An 18,785-nucleotide genomic window follows, 5' to 3' on the forward strand; every position below is an offset into this window, starting at 1 on the left:
CAAGAACCCACATAAAGCACTTAGCACAGTGCCTATGGACGCAACTATGAACTTGATATAAGCAAATATAAAGCAAAATCCAAATATAAGATACAAAAAATTATTTTAAAATTGAGTTGCAGAAATGCAGTTTATTTGCAAGTATCAGTGGCAAATAAAAAACTGCAGTTTTATAATTCCAGCCTGTCTTAACTTTATCCTTTTTAATATAGGAGAATCAGTAAATATTTAGTAGGAGCAAGTTTAATGTAGCATAAAATAAGACCACCTGTAGTTGATCTCCGACCTGCCTCCTGATGGACGTCTGGCCTCAAGAGTTACTAACCGCTTCCTTCCTGTTTCCTAATCTGTGAAACGGGAGTAATAAAAGTATCTACCTCATCAGCATTAAATCAAGAACCCACACAAAGCACTAGCACAGTGCCCGGCACACCATAAGTTTTTAATAATCTTAGCAATTATTGTATAACTTTCATGCAAATAAATACACAGATCTGAAAGAATTCCTCTGGAAAATGGCACAGGAAATGTGATCCCCCTATTTCAGGCTGTGGTCTCACAAAGCACCAGTCCCCTCACTAACTTTCCTCATCTGCATAACGTGACAGTTGGACTAGTGGTTTCTGAATTGCGCTTTTTTGATGAGAACTCGGAGCAAAAGGAAGGAGAAAAGCAGGAAGAACACACTGAGGTGAGTTGTTGATTGCATTCACCAAGAAAAAAGAATCTATTATTCTGGGTTTGGAATACCAAGTGAATGCTTTTCTGTCTCTGAGTCGAGTCAGCTGGCCTATTCCAGGTTAAACGTTTTTCCATCTAGAAACGGGTCATTTAAAAAATTCTACATTCCTTTAGCTCTGGCATGGAGTTAAGACAGCGTATGTGCATGTTTGTAAGTATTTCTAAACAGCTGAGATCTCTCTCTCTGGGTTGGTGACAAGGTCACAGGTGTGTTGGTCCCGTGGCTCCTGTCAGACCAGCATGCTGGCTGCTCATTCAAGAAGTAAGTGGGCTTTGAAAGCCCCTGGCACTCACCGCCCTCCTTCCAGAAACACATACAACGGCAGTGACACCTTCACAAGCTATGGGCTGTTCTTTCACATTTTTGAGTAGAACTGGACAAAAATGAGTAGATGTTTGGTAATCCCCTTGACTCTCAATGATCTGTTCTCTCTTTACAGCATACTGAAATAAGGTAAGGCCCCACACTTACCACTACCACACTCTTGGATGCGTCCAGGACATGGATTACAGGCGCACTGTACCTTGGAGCTATTTTAACTGCTGTGTGGGTTCTGAAAAGAGAGGTCAGAGGAAAAACATATCCATCAGTGCTGACAGCTCCTACACAACTCGTTCAGAACCATTAGAGATAATGTGTTTCTACAGTGCTTTCCAGAGAAAGATTTCAGGGTACTTCCACATACTGAACTTCAGATTTCCCTGGTAAAGCAAGAATAACTTTCTCCCCATCCCAAGATGGGGAAAAGACATGGGTTTGCTGGCCCAGGCTACAAAGAAGTCTGTGACAAATGAGACACTTTGTCCTCAGCCCTCTGCCACAAGGGGAGGAGCCTGCGACCCTGCGCTCATTAGCAGCCTGTCTGAACGAAGGCAGCCAGACAGCCCAGGCAACTGCATTTTGCTGCCATGAAGGTGAAGTTGTTTCTTCCTCCCAATGAGCTGGGATAACAGCCAGGGCCCCTGGGGGACCAGACACTAGGAAGGGGACACGGACATCAGTCTCTGCTGCCGTGCCCTGTCCCTGGGACACACCACCATTCCCCAGCTCAACCCCACCTTGAACTTGTAACAAGGAACCTCGGCCCTAAGTGAAGGCAACACAAAACACAGAGAGGCACAAGCAACAAAAACATTCTATACTAACATTGGCGCAGCCCCAAATCCCTATTGCCAAACATGAAACTGGCAGTACTGAGGAGGAAAGACCCTTTAATCCTTAAAATTACCCAATTAACTGAAGTGCAAAGCAATTGCCCTGATGACTGAATGTTTATAGCAACAGCAGAGGCTCCATATCTGCTATTTCATTACAGAACATAACACATAAAGTGAAAATTGAAACTGCGTTGCCCTGCTTCCCCGCAGGTAAACCAGGGCTCTAGAGATGGGAGGGAAGTGTGGACAGTTACACGTAAGGGGGCAGCCACAGCAGCCCTGCGGTGCGCAGTGCTTTCTGCCTTCTCTCCTCCTTCCTTCTCCCCTAAAGCAGCAAGCTGCACTCTGCCCCAAGTCAGATACTTACATATTCCTTCCCGAACTAAATGTATTTTCATTTGGAAAGATGTCCAGAATATGCTATTATGTGAGGAAAAAACAAAGTAGCAGAACAGTATGTTTAATACAATTCTGCATATATATATTTTTAAATTTTATTGGGGAATATTGGGGAACAGAGTGTTTCTCCAGGGCCCATCAGCTCCAAGTCATTGTCCTTCAATCTAGTTGTGGAGGGTGCAGCTCAGCTCCAAGTCTAGTCGCCGTTCTCAATCTTTAGTTGCAGGGGGTGCAGCCCACCATCCCATGTGGGAATTGAATGAACCGGCAACCTTGTTGAGAGCTCGTGCTCTAACCAACTAAGCCATCCCGTTGCCCCACAATTCTACATTTTTTAAAAACAAATACTACCACGAACAACTTGCCCCAACCAACTTTATATATAAGTTTCTGTATATTAGAAAAAACACAGAGCTACACATCAAAGTGTCAACATTGGTTATGTGGAGGTGAGAGGTGGGACTGAAGGCGGGAAGGGAGAGACGAAATTCGACTTTACAGTCCTCTGAATCATCCGACATGTTCTAGTAAGTGTGGATTACTGAGGTAATTGTTAAACACCAAGAGAATATTAAAGGTGCAATACACGTGTGTGTTTCATAGGCTTCTCAAGGGAGGGCTCTACACATTCCTTCCTAAGGAGACAGACAAGACACTTTCTGACCCCTTTCTGAGCGAACCTCGGTACATGAACAGGAAGCAGCTAACGCCATAATCCACAAGAACAGTGCTAGGAGACACAGGCTCAGGCCTAAACCAGACAGCGCTGGTGACATTTGGACCGGGAGGCTGGGGTGCAGAGCAGCAGGCAGCCGGCGGCCTGGGAGCGGCTGAGCACACTCACTGCCCCCTCAGGGCCTGTTCTGTGCCCACTGCGTGCTCAGGGACCAAGGCTGGAAGCTCTCCTGCGTGTTCTGAGGGGGAAGATTTTGCAAACAGTAGGAAAAGAAGCTGCTTCCAGGTTCAAAATAGAACACAAGTCAGACTCTGCTTGCTCCTCTCCTTCAGATGGTCAGCTCCTAGAACACACAAATATATTTCAATATATATTCTGCATGAAGTGCTTCCAGGAAACATTATTTTAAGCCTGATGGACTTAGATGGCATTTTCTCTTAAAGAAAACCAGTATATTTTAAAATTTAAAATAAACATAATTTATATTTATTAAGCATCCAAGGTTCCTGGCCATTTTCTTTGATGAACTTCTGGACAAGGGACTGAGAAAAAACTGATGGGTTCCACTATTTAAATGAATAAATAAAAAGTAAAGTGCTACTTTCCAATGCAAAAATTGGCAAAGCTAGATGAGCACAGGCACGAAATTTGAGCTTGCTCAGCCACTGAGAGTGTTTCTGGTTTCCTTATAAAATAATAAAACATTGATTCCACTTTCTTCTAAGCTCCCATTTCTGCAGTCTTGTCCAGCTGGACAAAGACTTCTTTCTGATGTCTGAAAAAATGCAAAACATTGGACTCCTCCTCTCCTTCCTATATACCTCTAGCGAAGGGCTAGAGCTGAGGCTGAATTGCAAATGAATCTCTGTTAAGTCAAGCATCAACACTAAGGGTTTAGGTGGGCATTGCCTGCACTTGCCAAATGGGCATGGTAATGTTACCCATAGAAGAGCTTCTTAAAAACTCTGAAAAACAATAAGTACTCCAAACATTTATTTCAGACGATATCCTATCCCAGAATTAATTTAAAGAGTTTCGCATAAATGTGGCACGACCAAAACTGAAAATTTGATGAGAGAAAGGAAAAACAAAGATGGGGAAATTAAGAAGCAATCAGGACTAAAATCATCATATAAAATGTATTCCATGAAATCCTGTACACAGACCTAAACTCTAAGCTTCTTTACACTCAACTGAAAGAGGAAAATAATATCAGTTATGTGAATTAGCACCTAACTTCCTAACAATTAAAAAGAAAACTACCTCTAGCTTTGAACAATGTGACTTCCTCTTGAATTCTTCATTATTCACAGAAAATAATTGAAAAGACATTTTACAGCTACTGGCTTTGAACCAGTTAAAAGCTGAAAGCTAACGAACTGCCAGACTTGTGCCCTTGAGAAGTTCTGTAGCTGACAGGACCAGATTCCCATGAAAGTCAATTTGGGTTTGTGATACCAAAACCATCTGTATGACACACTGGAGAACAGTCCATTTCTCATAGCCACAGGTTATAAAGGGACACTCCAACCATATTTCCACCCCTCAGTGACCCCAAGTCTATACAAACCTGTGGACCTCATCTGTTAGACAGCCTGCAGCCTCATGTCAACAGTCTTGGGAAGACAGTTCCAATTCTCTCATGGGGCCGCAGGCCACTGAGGCTGGGAAAAGCCATGATGTTACCGCCCCTCAGAGGTCTGCTCTCATGACACCCCAGAAGTCCTGAGCTGCCATTTGCTTAAACAGTCAGTGAAGGAAAGGTCTGGAGCACTGCTGAGTGGTCAGCAGGCCTGCAGAAGGTAATAAGAAGGCTCTCAGAGGGCTTCTGAGGCATTCAAACTCCTTAATACTTTCTAGCAGAGCTGACTCCCCTAGGAGTAGATGGCTTTCTTACACAGATGCAAAAAGCACCAACCATAACGGAGATGGATAAATCAGACATCACAAAAATTAAGAACTTTTGTGATTCAAAAACCCCACTGCAAAGTGCAAGCTATGCTGGAAATCTATTTGCAAAATATATTTCTGTTAAAGAGCTTGTTGTATCCAATATAAATAAAGAATGCACACAAATCAGTAAGAAAAAAGGCAGAATACCCAATTAAAACAAAAGACTTAAAAACCATATCCAAATGGTCACTAGACATATGAGAAGGTATTCGACACCATCGGTCAGCAGAGAAATACAAATGAAAACTGTATCAAAATATTATTACATACACACAGCAATAGATAAAATGGAAAATGATGTGGAATTAACTGGAACTCTGATAACTGCCGGTGGGAGGGAAAACAACCTGGCAATATCAAAATGCAGACAATTATATGCGTATTTTATGATCCAGCATGTTAGCGTCAGGACAGAAATACACACATAGCAGCATCGGTATAACAGCCCCAAACTGGAAAAACCCAAATGTCTACCAACAGCAGCATGGACAATAAATAAGCCATACGACATTACACAATGGAATACTGTACCATAATGGGAAGTGAAAAAAACAACTATTGTAACAACGCGTTTGGACCTCAGACAATGTTGAGCAAAATAAGCAGACACAGAAGAAAAGTCTGTAACAGGATTCCATTGGTAGAAAGCTGAAAGGTAGGCAACACTGGTCTATGGTGACAGAAGACAGAACAGTGGTTATTGATTGTCATTGGAAAGGAGCCCAGTGAAGTTCCAAGTGCTGTTAATATTGTTTCTTGATCCGCGGGTGGTTCCAGGGTTGGGGTCATTTTGGTAAAACTTCATCAAGTTGTGCATCTTTGATTTGTGAGCTTTGCTGAATGACTGTTATACCTCAGTGACAGAGCTCGTTAAGAGGGCTTGGTGAATCACGACCCCAGGTCTGAGACACCCACTGTCACTGTTTCCAATGGAGTTGGAACGAGGAATTTACACTGAAGTTCTTCCAGGCTGCTCGAGCACCATGCTGGAGAAGGAAGTGGTTACTTGGAAGCACTGCTGCTGGCTTTTTTTTTCCCAAATAATTTCCCCGAAACTACAACAGGCATGAGAGAAGGGATCCAGAAGGGGCAGAGCTCATGGAGAAACAAAGCACCGGAGAGCTGGAAAAAACCTGGGGCGTCCAGGGACCCAGCTGTCTGCTTCTGGGTAGGAACACAGTCACGGTTCCCCAGACAGGGAGAGACATTTGCAAAGGCATGAAGAGACAGTGAGTGATTTCTGATCTGATTAATTCCAACCTGATATATCAGGTTGTAACTGTTAAGAGTCATTTATGGCTAATTTTACCAGTGATATATCTTGGGCAGTTAGACATGTTACTTCTGAATGTTTTTTTAAAAACCTCATCAATCTAATGGCTCTCACTTGGTAAAACTGAATGGACTATTTGGAAATGTTCCAATTTGCACAAGTAGCAATGTGGTTTCCTGATCTTGAACTTCTGAGTGTAGTGTCCTCCCATATAAAATGGTTCTTACTTTGAAACCAGCATCACATTTACATAACTCATAATGTGTTTCATTACATCTGCTCATCTAAATATTTATTTATTCTACTTTACCATGACTTTAAGAGGTAATTCATGTCTGACAAAAAAAATGGAAGGAAGATTCTCCTTCCATTCTCTTTACTAAGTTAATGACCAGTTGAATATTCACACCACAATTATCAGTTACCCAAGGCCATGCTCACTGGCACCCCAGTTGTCAACGCTTGGTCACATCCCTGGAGATCGATCTGCCACATGTCCTAGTGGGTAAGTCCTTCGTGAAAAAACAAACCGTGTTTTCTAATGTGAGCAGCAACAGCCACACTACTGATTCCTCAAGCACACAAAGCAATTAGTGGATAAATGACATGTAACACTGTAACTACTTGTGAAAATGATCCCTGTAGATTACAAATGGGACAATGGTTAATTTTATGTGTCAATCGGGCTAGTTCACAGGACCCAGTGTTTGGTCCAACAGCATCTAGATGACTCAGTGAAGGTGTATTTTGGATGGGACTAACACTGCATCAATAGGCTGAGTGAAGCGATTTCCCTTGCCACGTGGGTAGGCCTCACTCAATCAGTTACAGGCTGTACATGAAAAGACTGACGTCCCCAAGGAAGACGGATTTCTGCCTCCAGAAGCCTTTGGACTCAAGACTGATAGACACATCAACACTCCCTAGAGAGGGGGAGAGAATATAGATGCATATATTGACTAGTTTCTGCATATATTGACTATACTAGCTTCTCTGGAGAACCCTAACTAATGCAAGTGGCTTATCATAGTTATTTCGAGTATGAAAGGAACTCTGGAATAGCTCTGATCAGACCTCCAGTGTATTTCTGCATCAGAAAAATAAACCGAATGCTTTGTGGGATCATCCAGTTCCAAGCTCCCCCTGGACACCGTCCCCTGACAAAGTGCACGTATGTGCCGTCGACGTAAGAATGTCCAAACCTGCAGGGAATGTTTGTAAGAGCCCACACTGATGACAATTGCCAAGAAGCAAGGTGTCAAATGCCCCGGAGAATGACAGTTTTGCAGTTTCTTTTATGCATTTGGAATTAAGGAGGGAACTAAGGAAGATCAGATGGAGGTGGGAGAAAGCAAGGCAGAGATTGGATTACAGGATAGTTAAGACTATGTGCTTTTTAGAGGGTGGTTACGCCTTCAAGGGGCGTCACTTGTGGCATTTCAAAGGTGTGTTAACCTAAATGAACGAGAACAACGGGCAGGGCTGGCTTAGAACCTTTCACTACAGAAGTTAAAGGCCTGAGGCGTGACTATCCATGGCCTGCCCAATTAGGGATTTATATGATTTATGACAGCACCCCTTTTTCATCCACAGTGCCAGAGGAACATGTCACAAAAAGTCTAATACACATATTTCTCAGCAAATATCATTATGATCATGATCCCAGGAAAAACGGGACAAAATAAATAATGATCATGGGATCAAATGTGAATTTCCTCCTCTTTAAGCTGTTTAACCCAAAGGTTCCCCTTTTCAAAAACAACCTCGCAAAGTGATGCTCTGATACATTCGCTAGGGTGGCTTTCTGTCTCCACTACGACCAGGTCAGAGCTTCCTCAGAGGAACCTGTAATTATTCAGTCGGACCCCTGCTTCAGGATAGAGTGGGGCTGACGTTCAAGCCACGTCTTTGTGCCCAAAACCACAGCTTCTGCACTTAGTTTGATTTCCAGAGGAGTGTTTATTAGAAATCACAGGAACCGAATGGGTGGTGAGGGGATTAAGAAAAGGACTATTACAAGGCGAAGGAATCCTAAGAAAGGCAAAGGGTGGGGATCCCAAAGGGTTCCTACAGTAGCAGGCGCCAAAGGGATTCCGGCTCTGGGCCAAGTGAAGAGCAGCCCAGTCCAAGTGTTTAGACAGGAGCCAATGTGCTAACAAGCATAAGGGGAAAGCCAGGTCTCATCACTGCCTTCAGACACTGGCATTTCCGAGAACGTGCGGGAAGCACAAGACTCATGAGCATGACTTACCGCGAAGTGGTGGCCCCTCCGATCAACAACGGGATCTTTATCGCTAATCTCTCCATTTCCTTGGCAACAAATATCATTTCATCGAGGGAAGGAGTGATGAGTCCTGACAGGCCAATTATATCTATTATTTTAAAAAAAAGGACATAAGAAGAAGGATGTGAGAAAAGGAGCAAAAGTATGAAAATTGAAAATTCGCTTTAAAAACTTTATAATAAAGACCCCAAAACCCAATATGAATTTTCAATTTCTAAGACACCTTTTCTGACTAGGTGACTAGAATCTTTTCTGACTGTTCCCATCTTCAAGCCCCATTGTAAGTGGTACTGAAAGCACTGCCCGTGTAGGAACTGGCACCTGACTGACTGTCCCACCAGCCTTACGCGTGGAGCATATTAGTCCCTGATGGATAGATGCTGGGGTGTGGGGAGGAGGGGGCCAGTACAGCTGCACGTACCTGCTTTGTGGTCAAGAGCAGCTTTCAGGATCTTGTCGCAGGGAGTCATGACTCCTAAGTCAATAACCCTAGAGTATAGAAATGAGATGTGAGAGAATTAATGTGAAAGCTGAATTTCTCACTGGAGACAAAGCTGAAATGAACCTTTTTATTTAGCCATCATAAACTGCTCTGATATAAACGGAAATCACACCGAAAGGCTCACTACCAACAACCACAACTACAACCACCATTCCCTTCCCTAAGTGCTCACTGGAAGCCAGGTATCATGTGAAGCTTTTTAAAGCAGCTTTATTGATATATAATTCACACAGCACTTAAAGGACACAATTCAGTAGTTTCTGGTGTATTAGACTTACTTTTTAAAGCTATGGTAACATATATAACTTGCCCTTTTAACTGTCCTTAAATGCACAATTCAGTGGCACTAATTACAGTCAGTCTCAGTGTTGTACACCCATCAGCACTACTGTTTATTTTCAAAACTCTTCCATCACCCCAAACAAACTCTCTAATCATTCAGCAACAACTCCCCCGTCTCTCTTTCCCTCAGCCCCTGGTAAGTTCAATTCTACATTCTGTCTCTGTGAATTAGCCTATTGTAGATATTTATATAAGTGGGACCACGCATTATTTGTCCTTTGTGTCTGGCTTACTGCACTCAGCATAATGGACACACCATACTTTATATGTTCATTCATCTGCCAATGGGAACTTGGCTTATTTCCACTATGCTAAGCTTTTTGCATAAGCAATCTCATTTCACCCTCACAGCAACTCAGTGATGAGGCACTGCTATGGCTCCATTTTAATGAAGGAGGCCCAGGAAAGCGTGGGCCCAGAGGAGTGAAGCAACTTGTCCAGTCACTCAACTACTTAGTAGCAGAGTTGGGATTTGAACCAGGACCTGACATCAAAACCCATTCTCTTAGCCATTTGGGCCAATAAAAATTCTGGGGAAGTTCACTCCATAAATATCTATTGAACCATATATGCCCCATGGAAGCCAAAGAGAAGGATAATCATGCACATGAGAAGCTGATGATAAGGAAATCTGGTTACTTAAGTCAAGGGTGAGGGAGGCTGAATGAGGGGGCAGTGCACTGAGAGAGATGGGCTGAGATCCACAGGAACAGCTGATTGTGGGGGGGCACATTTGAGAGGGAGGACAGGCCCTCGGCAGAGAAGGCCGAGTGTGCTCTGCAAGAGGGTAGAATAATACCTGAGGAATTCATAGAGGAGACCACTTTCTGGTACTCAGAGAAAAATGGAATTCCTGCTCTAGAAAATTCTAGATTTAGAGTACCCAGAAAGAATCATTTTTATATTTTTTTCTCATGAGTATTTGTTTAAAAGATGTTTTAAAAACTACAGCATGCATTTTCACTTATTTCATAATGTTATTAATTCTTAAAATTAAATAGGCAAAATAATTTTAAATAAAAAGATCAATGCCTAAGAACTCCTTCCTGACATAATATCAGCTGGTAAGAGTGGGTGCTGAACACCAGGGGCTTTGCACTATACCCCCTTTTAAACTGTTGGATTTTTTAGATTGTTCCCATGTTACTCAAAAATTTTAAATAAACTAGACATATGGAATTCTCAGTAAAAAAGCAATTTCAAATTAACAATAACCATAGTCAACTGTGTTAGCACAAAATGCTATGGGCTTTTATGTGACTCTGCAGGTTATGACACAAGTGAGACGGTGCCACTTTTTATTTTTTAGCATATTGAAAAATGTCTGGTAACTGGATCTTTTGTTAAACTATGACAAAGTATAGACTGTTACATATAAAACTAAGCAAAATACCATATTGCTTTTAAATTGAGACACAAAGGCATACATTTCAAAGCTGACTGTTTTTAACATTACATAGTCTTAAAATTAAATTAAAATTGTCAGTCTGATGGCAAGAATGCTTCAGCGCCCACTTCTTTTTCTCATTCTGAGCAGTGTATCTGTTAGGAGCATCTTCAGCATGCCAGCTTTGTTTGAGGAAGAGTCAGGAGAGCTTGTGGCTGGGCAGAAATCGGGAGGAGAAAATTGTCGGCAGTGAGGTCGGAGACAGCATCTTATTGGTGTCAATTAGCTCAATTTTCAAATACTACGTTTGAGATTTCTGTCGCTATGCAAATGGAGTTCTCAGGGAATCAGCTGGATATCCAAGTCTGCCATTCAGGTGGGACATCCATGCTGGAGACAAAACTTGGGACTTGCCAGCCTATTACATAGTGTTATGGTCACGAGACTGGATGAGATGACAGAAGCCTGTTCAAGGGCGTGTGACCCTAGCTGAGCAACCTGTACCAACAGCACCGACATTACCTGGGGGCTCATGAGAAACGCAGAACCTCAGGCACAGAGCTATTTAATCAGATCTGCCTTCTGACTAGATCCCCAGGTGGTCAGCAGGCACATTACAGTGTGAGAAGCACAAGCCTGGGCAGTGAGGACAGACAGAGGAGAGGCCCCAGGGCTGAGCCTTGGAGCACTTCTGTGTAAAGAGTTTGCACAGGGAGCAGTCAACCAAAGAGAGACACAACCACTGGTCAGTGGAGGCGAAGAAGTCTGAAAACTGATTTCCAACTCAATGGCCTGCTCAGAAGCCTTGTCGGGAACAGTCAGGTGTCTCACTGTTTCCGTGCAGAGAAAAGGTATGTAGGGCACTGGGCTGCTGGAAGGAGGCTCTCACTGCCAGGGACAACCGACGTAGGGCTGACGCTGCCCCCGCCCACCCTCGAGGAACAAGGGGATCCGTCTCAGCACATCTGAGTGGAGAACCTGTTGGCAAGTTCTGAACCAGAAAGCAGTGTGACAAGTGCTACAATGGACACATTTACAGCGTGTTGTGGGAAGCCATCTAAACTGGATGACAATTAGAAGCGTCCTAGGAGGGTGACACCAGAGCCAAATTTTGAAAAACTAAGTATAGGTATGAGCTAGATGAAGGGAAAAGAGGGCATTCTAGACAGAGACTAGCACTATAACAAGCTGGCCCTGGGAAGTCTGGCGGAAGGAAAGGATCTGACGGCTGGCGGGCCACGCCCAGCCCTGCCTTCTGTGCTGCCACCACTCCACCCACCATCCCTTCCACTTTGTCTCACCTCCACTACCCCTTCCTGCCTCCCCACCACACGGCTCCATCTCCCTCGGCTTTTCCTTAGTCTCCTTCCTTTGCTTGGAGCTACACCCCATATCCCCAGGCCTTTCCTTCCACATTCTTTTATTTTGCCACATGAGAGATTCAAGAGAATAAAAATGCGTGTTATGAGAAAAGTGATTTTATAATCATCTTTCTAAAATGCTTAAAACACAGCTATGAACACAAGCATTTAAGTTGGGCTTCTAATTCAGATAACAATGCAAGCTGCACCGACTGCTTTAGCAATGGCATCCAGTCCTATTAAAAACTACATACAATTCAGAAAATAAATATTGTGATGAAGTCCCTTTTACTCTTCAGAAGAAATGGGGGTTACCAAGGGCTGGGAGTGGGGGAAATAAGTTGTTGTTGGTCAAGGGGTTAAAACTTGCGGTTGGAAGATGAGTAAGGTCTGGAGATGTAATACACAGCATTGAGAATATAGTTAACAATACTGTATTATGTGCTTGAAAGTGCTAGGAGAGACAGATCTTAAATGTTCTCACCACAAAAAGAAATGGGAACTATGTGATGGGTGGAGGTATCAGCTAACACTACAGCTAATTTGATACACAGAAGTGTATCAAATCAACACCTTGTACACCTTAAACTTACGCACTGTTATATGTCAACTGCATCTCAATAACACTGGAAAACTATACACATAAAATATATAACATATGTGTGTGTACATATATCCGTACACACACACAAGCTGAAAGCCTCTGAGTAACCATCAAGTGAGCACGTGAGGTGAACAGCACAGGTTAGACCCATGCGCCCTTGCCTTAGTCATTTTCCTCACTCAGCTAACACTGTAACACAATTAAAAAATATGCATGACCAGTTAACTGGCAAAAGTCCAAGTTGATCTTTACACAATTATTATTAAAAAATATATCTAAAATCTACTTTGATGTAATCAAATATCTGATCAATAATATTTTTTAAATATTTGAAATTATTTAAGAGCCATATAACTAGAATATCAGTATTAGATATTACAGTTAAAGTTGTTTAACATTATAACTGGAATAAATATTGAAAGGTAAGCTGACATAGCATAGTTTCGACTTTGCAATCAGAAGCCCTGAATGTCATGCCACTTGACAATTGTGTGACCACAAAGAAATCACTTAACTTCTCTAAGCCTCGGTTTTCCCATCTGTAAAATGAGAAAATACAATAATTGAGGCAGGCAGAACAGGATCAAAACCATAAAAAGAAAGGAAGGGGGAAAGAAAAGAAAGGAAAAGACAAAATAAAACAAAAAAAATCAGTTACTGTGTTTCCCCAAAAATAAGACCCAGCCAGACAATCAGCTCTAATGCATCTTTTGGAGCAAAAATTAATATACAACCCAGGTGATTGATGTGCTGTGCTGTGCTGTGTTGTGTTGTGTTGTGTTACCGGGTCGTATATTAATTTTTGCTACAAAAGACACATTAGAACTGATTGTCCAGCTAGGTCTTATTTTTAGGGAAACATAGTATATAAAAGCACTATATAAATTGTAAACTGGTAAACAAATGTTAGGATTAGCAGACTCATGGTCTGCTAATGGACTCATGGATACATCCTTAGATCTATTTAAATTCTCCAATTTGCAAATTCTATCTCACTATAAACAATAATGTACATGGAGCCACTTTAAAATGGATTCAGAGCTGCCATCCCAAAGGAAATGCCTTGCATGTCTTATGCCTCAAACCTCTGGAAGATTAAAACAGGGCAAAGAACCTTTGGACCAGGCCTAGGGCAACACTGTGTCTCAAAGAACTGTTTGCAAGGACAACAAGAAAGCAAATGTTATGACTACTGAACTGATTACTACTGAACTCAAACTTCCAAACACTGTGTAGAATTGGCATCGCTGTTCTGTGCAGCAATAGAAATGCCTTTCTCCTGTGGATGTCGTCGTCCCCTTTCCCCTTTTCATCAATACCCCTTGCCTCTGTCTCCTAACCAGAGTATTATTTGGGCTGTGCCTGAGTTAATGATTCCCGAACAGCCATTCTTTTTCATCTCCATAAATGCTTACTGCCCCTCCTTTGAGAGGCCTTTTATTTTAGAGGTTAACAGCATCAAAGAATCTGTTGCATCATCCTCATAATATGTTTTCTGTCTAGACAGCACTATTATTTTCAGTCTTCTTTACCTTTTTTCCTCCTCAAAGAAAACAGATTCGTATCCCTTCGTGAGATTTACCGCCTCCGTGACAAAGAACCAGGAACACAAAAGGTGCTCTGGGACCTGGTGCTGGATGGCAGGGTAGACTCCGGCTGGGTGACACGGACACTCAGCCGACACACATCTACTATATAAGGTGCGTCTCCGGGCACATGTCAGCTAATTGACACCACAAAATGCCAACAGACACAAGACCCGAAGCGGCGTGTGACCATAGAAAAGTTTGCACACTCCCTTGTGTTTTTGTAAAAGGAATAATTAAAGTTTCATCAGAAGATGTCGCTCCAGGTAGACTTGCTAGCAAAGATAGGCAGCCCTTCAACGCACAAGACAGATGAAGGAGCTGGGTGTGCTGGAGGGAAGGTTTAAGCAGCAGGCTTTCACATCTGCTGACATCCAGCTCCAGTAGCACCCTGGAGAAATGCCACAGCTCTCCCTGGCCTCTTAAAATACCTTTACTGTCAGAAAGACAATCCTAGTCTGATTCCCTCAGCTACTTAGCCATTTTTTTAAATAAAAATGATAAACACATCACAATGATATCTCAAGAATGCTTTAGGAAGTTAACTCACAAGTTATCATTTCAACAGTCCTATCATAGTTGAATATGTACCTGACTATTCAGCCTGATAAATAGTAAACTCCTTGAACAGAGAAAAGTCAACGAAATCATTCTGGTGTCTCTAGTATAATGCACGGTACGTAGCAGATGATTTATAAGCATTTACTAGCTGAACTAAATTGTAACTAATAGTGATGAAGAATGCAACTAGAAACCAATAACATCAGGTTTGAAAAGGTAACATGAATGTCTCGTAGATTTTAGGAAGCAAACACCTTATCCAAATACTTACTCCACAGTTAAATTCTCATTACAACCACCTCAATGTCTTTTTAAGAAATAATGCATTCTGAGAACAACATTCCCCATTTCCAGGACCAGGAGAGAATGCTAAGTCTTTTGATAGTGAGTAGGTGGGCAAACTTGTGAAGACAGAGGGAAAAAGGTGCCATCTGGACCCAGCTGCCCTCTCTCCAGCCTTCCTGAGTGGTTCTTAGCTGCCTTTAATCAGCTTGAATGCAGAGATGGATGAACATGTTGAGAGTAGAGAGGAGGGTTAAAGGGTAATTGTTACCGGACAGCAGAAAGGAGCTCTGAGGGGCACAGCTGTCCCTGCAGCACGTCTGTCTCTCTTCTGCACAGAGAGAACAGCACACGGGGGAGAGTCCATGACTCAAAGGGACTGCTGGTTGGACATGGACCAGAGAAGGCATCAGTTACATTAGGATTTGATTATAAAAAATATGCTGAAATTGGAGCAAAACATACATTTACTAAAGGTCATCAGCTCTCACAAGGAAATAACTTTGTGCTGAATATTTATTCACTACAATGAGATATGTCAGAAAGGGATTTCACTTGTATACAACATTCCAAAATGTAGCTTCATCACCAAGAGGCTTGTATGGTCCTGCTCTAAGCAAAGCAAAGAGAAAATTGTACAGTCAAAGCCTTCTTATAAAACTCCATTTAACCAAAGTCTTAGAAGACGGGTGGCTCTAAAATACGGCAGTTTATTGAGAGGAAAAAGGGAATATGCTCCACGCCACTGGCCATGAGTCGGAGCCCAGTGTTCTGCTTATTGGAGCCTCTGGTCCAAGGTCAAGGCTTAGGAAGCCTCTTGGTTGTTTCGAGCCTGCGTGAATCGTTTTTACTATGCTTTTTGTCCTTATTAAACATACAACAGATTAAACAATTACTAACTTAAATCACTTGAAAAGGTGTGTTCAACACGGAAAACGCAAAAACACCCTAAGGAAAATGAAATTACAAATGGCCTCTACCATCCACTGACATCCCTTACCGCTCCCACTGGTAACGAATCATCCTGTTACTGCTTTTATTTTTAAGAAGAAAGCGGCCGGCTTACCTGTAATTATTGCAGCCGAGGACTACGCCGACGATATTCTTGCCTATGTCGTGCACGTCCCCTTTCACGGTGGCCAGCACAATGGTGCCCTGGTAAGGGTCCTACAGGGAGAGAAGCCAAGCCACTAAGCATCGCTGTGGTCATTTCCAAGCAGATCACCAGTGCTCTAGAGCCAGACCGGTGTCGGCACAGAAAGCAATGTAATACCACGAAGACAACCTCAAAGCAGACCCAGAGCCCAAATCATGTGCTTGGCAAGTAGGAAGCTGTGAGCCCGCGCAGCTCACAGACGGCCCGCTGGGTTCGTTAGCTCAGGGAGCTCCAACCGAGATCGTGGGTTCCATCACCTCAAAGACCAGCTTTGGTTCAAACGCAAAACAACCCCATAGCTGGAGGCCATCTCCTTAACCCAAAAACTGTCTGAGGGACAGAGGGCATTTGATTATATTCTTGTTTCATAAACACTGTTGTTCCATGCATTGTCAGCAAAAAAATAAAATAAGGCATGCAAAGCCAGCGGGATATTTATAAATATTATGTCTGAGCCGTTCTCAAACTCTGATCAATTTAAGAATTCAGAATCCTAGTTGGCTGAGCTTCACAGAGTGCTAAACATGGTCAAAGCTTAGTGCTCGCTGTGGTGGTGCAGCCAACAAGAATTAAATTGAATCCAGACGTCATGCCAAGGACATTACCAGTGTACAGAGGACATTCACTTAAGAGGTTTTCCAAAACCAAACATTACTCAATTACCTCAAGGGTAGGGACAGATCTTTGCAGCTACAGTGTAATTGGCACATAGAAGCTCTGTAAATGGTCAAAGACGAATGAATGAATGAATGAACGAACAAACTGGTTTTGTCTTGAAATCATGGGCTTTGTTTGAAAAATTACGTTCATATTAAAAATTTCATAAATCCACATTCAGAGGCAAATCCCAGGGTATTGCGATACCTGGTAAAATAGATCATTTCTCTATCTTATCTTCGATGACAAACACCATGGTCCCTACCCTACCCAAGTAAGTGTTTTCAAGGCCAGTTCCTCACAGCGACCAGAAGCCTGGACAAATGACTTGCCTCTTCTTCCACGATGCCAGTAAGCACTTTAGTTTCTTCTCTTTCTTTTTCCATGAAGGGAATTAGGTGGCCAACAGCCTTCTTCATGACCCGAGCTGACTTTATAACCTGGGAAAAACATAGAGAGTCAGACATCGTTACCAAGCCACCTAACTGTTTGCTAATTGCCACTTGTGAAAATTTAGCATGAATTACAAATGTATGCTTTGACCTCAGGTCAGCCACACTGAGCCCACTTTTGACAGTGGGAAGGGTAAGGAGTGAGTTCCTTGTGGGGAGGGCCAACGAATGAGGTACAGAAAAAGAAAAACAAGGCTAGAAATCAAATGCTGCAATTCCTATCCTCTGCACTTCTGCACATTATCTTTTCTGTCTAGAAGTCCCTCCTTCACTTCTCCAAGGTCCAAGCTTCTCCACCATGAGCCTCTTCTCAGCCTTTTCTTCTCAAATCAAAGCATTATAATTTACTTATAATTAAAGCTTATGCTTAAGCAAAAACAGGGTCTTTTACAAAATCTATCAACGTATGCTAAAATTCATGGGTGGAAGGATGATGGGAAATAGGTTATGTGCACTGTGCCAAAGTTTCTCCCTACAAGTAAATTTACAATGGAGAAACCTAGCAGATGCCATTAACCAAATGATCCAGGTTAATATCACCAGTAATGAAACTCAGCGACACCATGGGCCTCCGACATGCTCCACTGAGAAGGACACGGCATCACTCTGTGTTATTCTTGCCAAAAATGAGAAAACATCAGGACAAACTCAAATTGAAGGACAGTCTACAAAATAGCTATATTGAACTCTTCAAAAGTCAAGGTTCTAAGAGGAAATGTTAGACAACACAGGATAAAAACAATGTGGGGTCTTGTAACAGAAAGATAATGGTAATCGAAAAACTGTGAAATCTGAATAAGGTCTTTGTTTAATAGTACTATACCAAAGCTAATTTCCTGGTTCTGATAATTGTACTACAGTCAAGTAAAAATGTTCCCATTAGGGAAAAGGGCTGAGTGAGGGACAGAGAGACACTTTATAATTGACATTTGCAACTTGTCTGTAAGTCGAAATTTACCTCAGAAGTGAAAATTAAAAAGAAGTCAACATCATGGAGAACAGACTGAGGAAGTGCCTCAGACTGGAGGGGGCTAGGAAGACAGGAGAAGGACCTCTTCCTGGTCCCGAGTGAGTGTGACATGGTGAAGGTGCACACACGTTACACTCTTCAAACTGTGTCCCTTAACTACGTGCAGCTTAGTGTACGTTAACTATAAAGCAACAAAGCTGTTAAAATAAGGATGAACGCTATGAAGGGAAGTGGGCAATCAACAATACAGGATAAGGAATTAAAACGAAAATAAGAACAGAGCTGTGTAGTTTTTTGTAGGCCTCACAGCCCCAAACCCAGATGGCTCACCAAGTATTGGAGACTGATGTGGAAAGAAGCTTCTGTAAATCAAAATGAGAGTTCTGGTCTTACTCGAAACATATCATTTAATGTCTATCACTATTTAAAATGGTAATGATT

At 42.4% G+C, this 18,785-nt stretch overlaps 1 protein-coding gene across 6 annotated transcripts in view; it reads right to left on the bottom strand.

Annotated features, from left to right (window-relative positions):
- Positions 1-18,785, bottom strand: part of MTR (5-methyltetrahydrofolate-homocysteine methyltransferase) — an 84,795-nt gene that overhangs the window by 14,760 nt on the left and 51,250 nt on the right. For all 6 annotated transcript variants that reach the window (XR_013992617.1, XM_081038870.1, XM_081038872.1 and 3 more), the window contains 5 exons: positions 17,255-17,362; positions 16,176-16,276; positions 8,906-8,973; positions 8,452-8,572; positions 1,214-1,295 (listed from right to left, as the gene is read on the bottom strand). Coding sequence is in view for 5 of the 6 variants with exons in the window: in XM_081038870.1 (XP_080894996.1) it covers positions 1,214-1,295; positions 8,452-8,572; positions 8,906-8,973; positions 16,176-16,276; positions 17,255-17,362 (480 nt within the window). In the remaining variant the exon portion in view is untranslated. The remainder of the gene's footprint in view (positions 1-1,213; positions 1,296-8,451; positions 8,573-8,905; positions 8,974-16,175; positions 16,277-17,254; positions 17,363-18,785) is intronic.

The sequence above is a fragment of the Rhinolophus hipposideros genome (genome assembly GCF_964194185.1).
Source record: "Rhinolophus hipposideros genome assembly, chromosome: 26".
NCBI classification, from domain to species: domain Eukaryota; kingdom Metazoa; phylum Chordata; class Mammalia; order Chiroptera; family Rhinolophidae; genus Rhinolophus; species Rhinolophus hipposideros.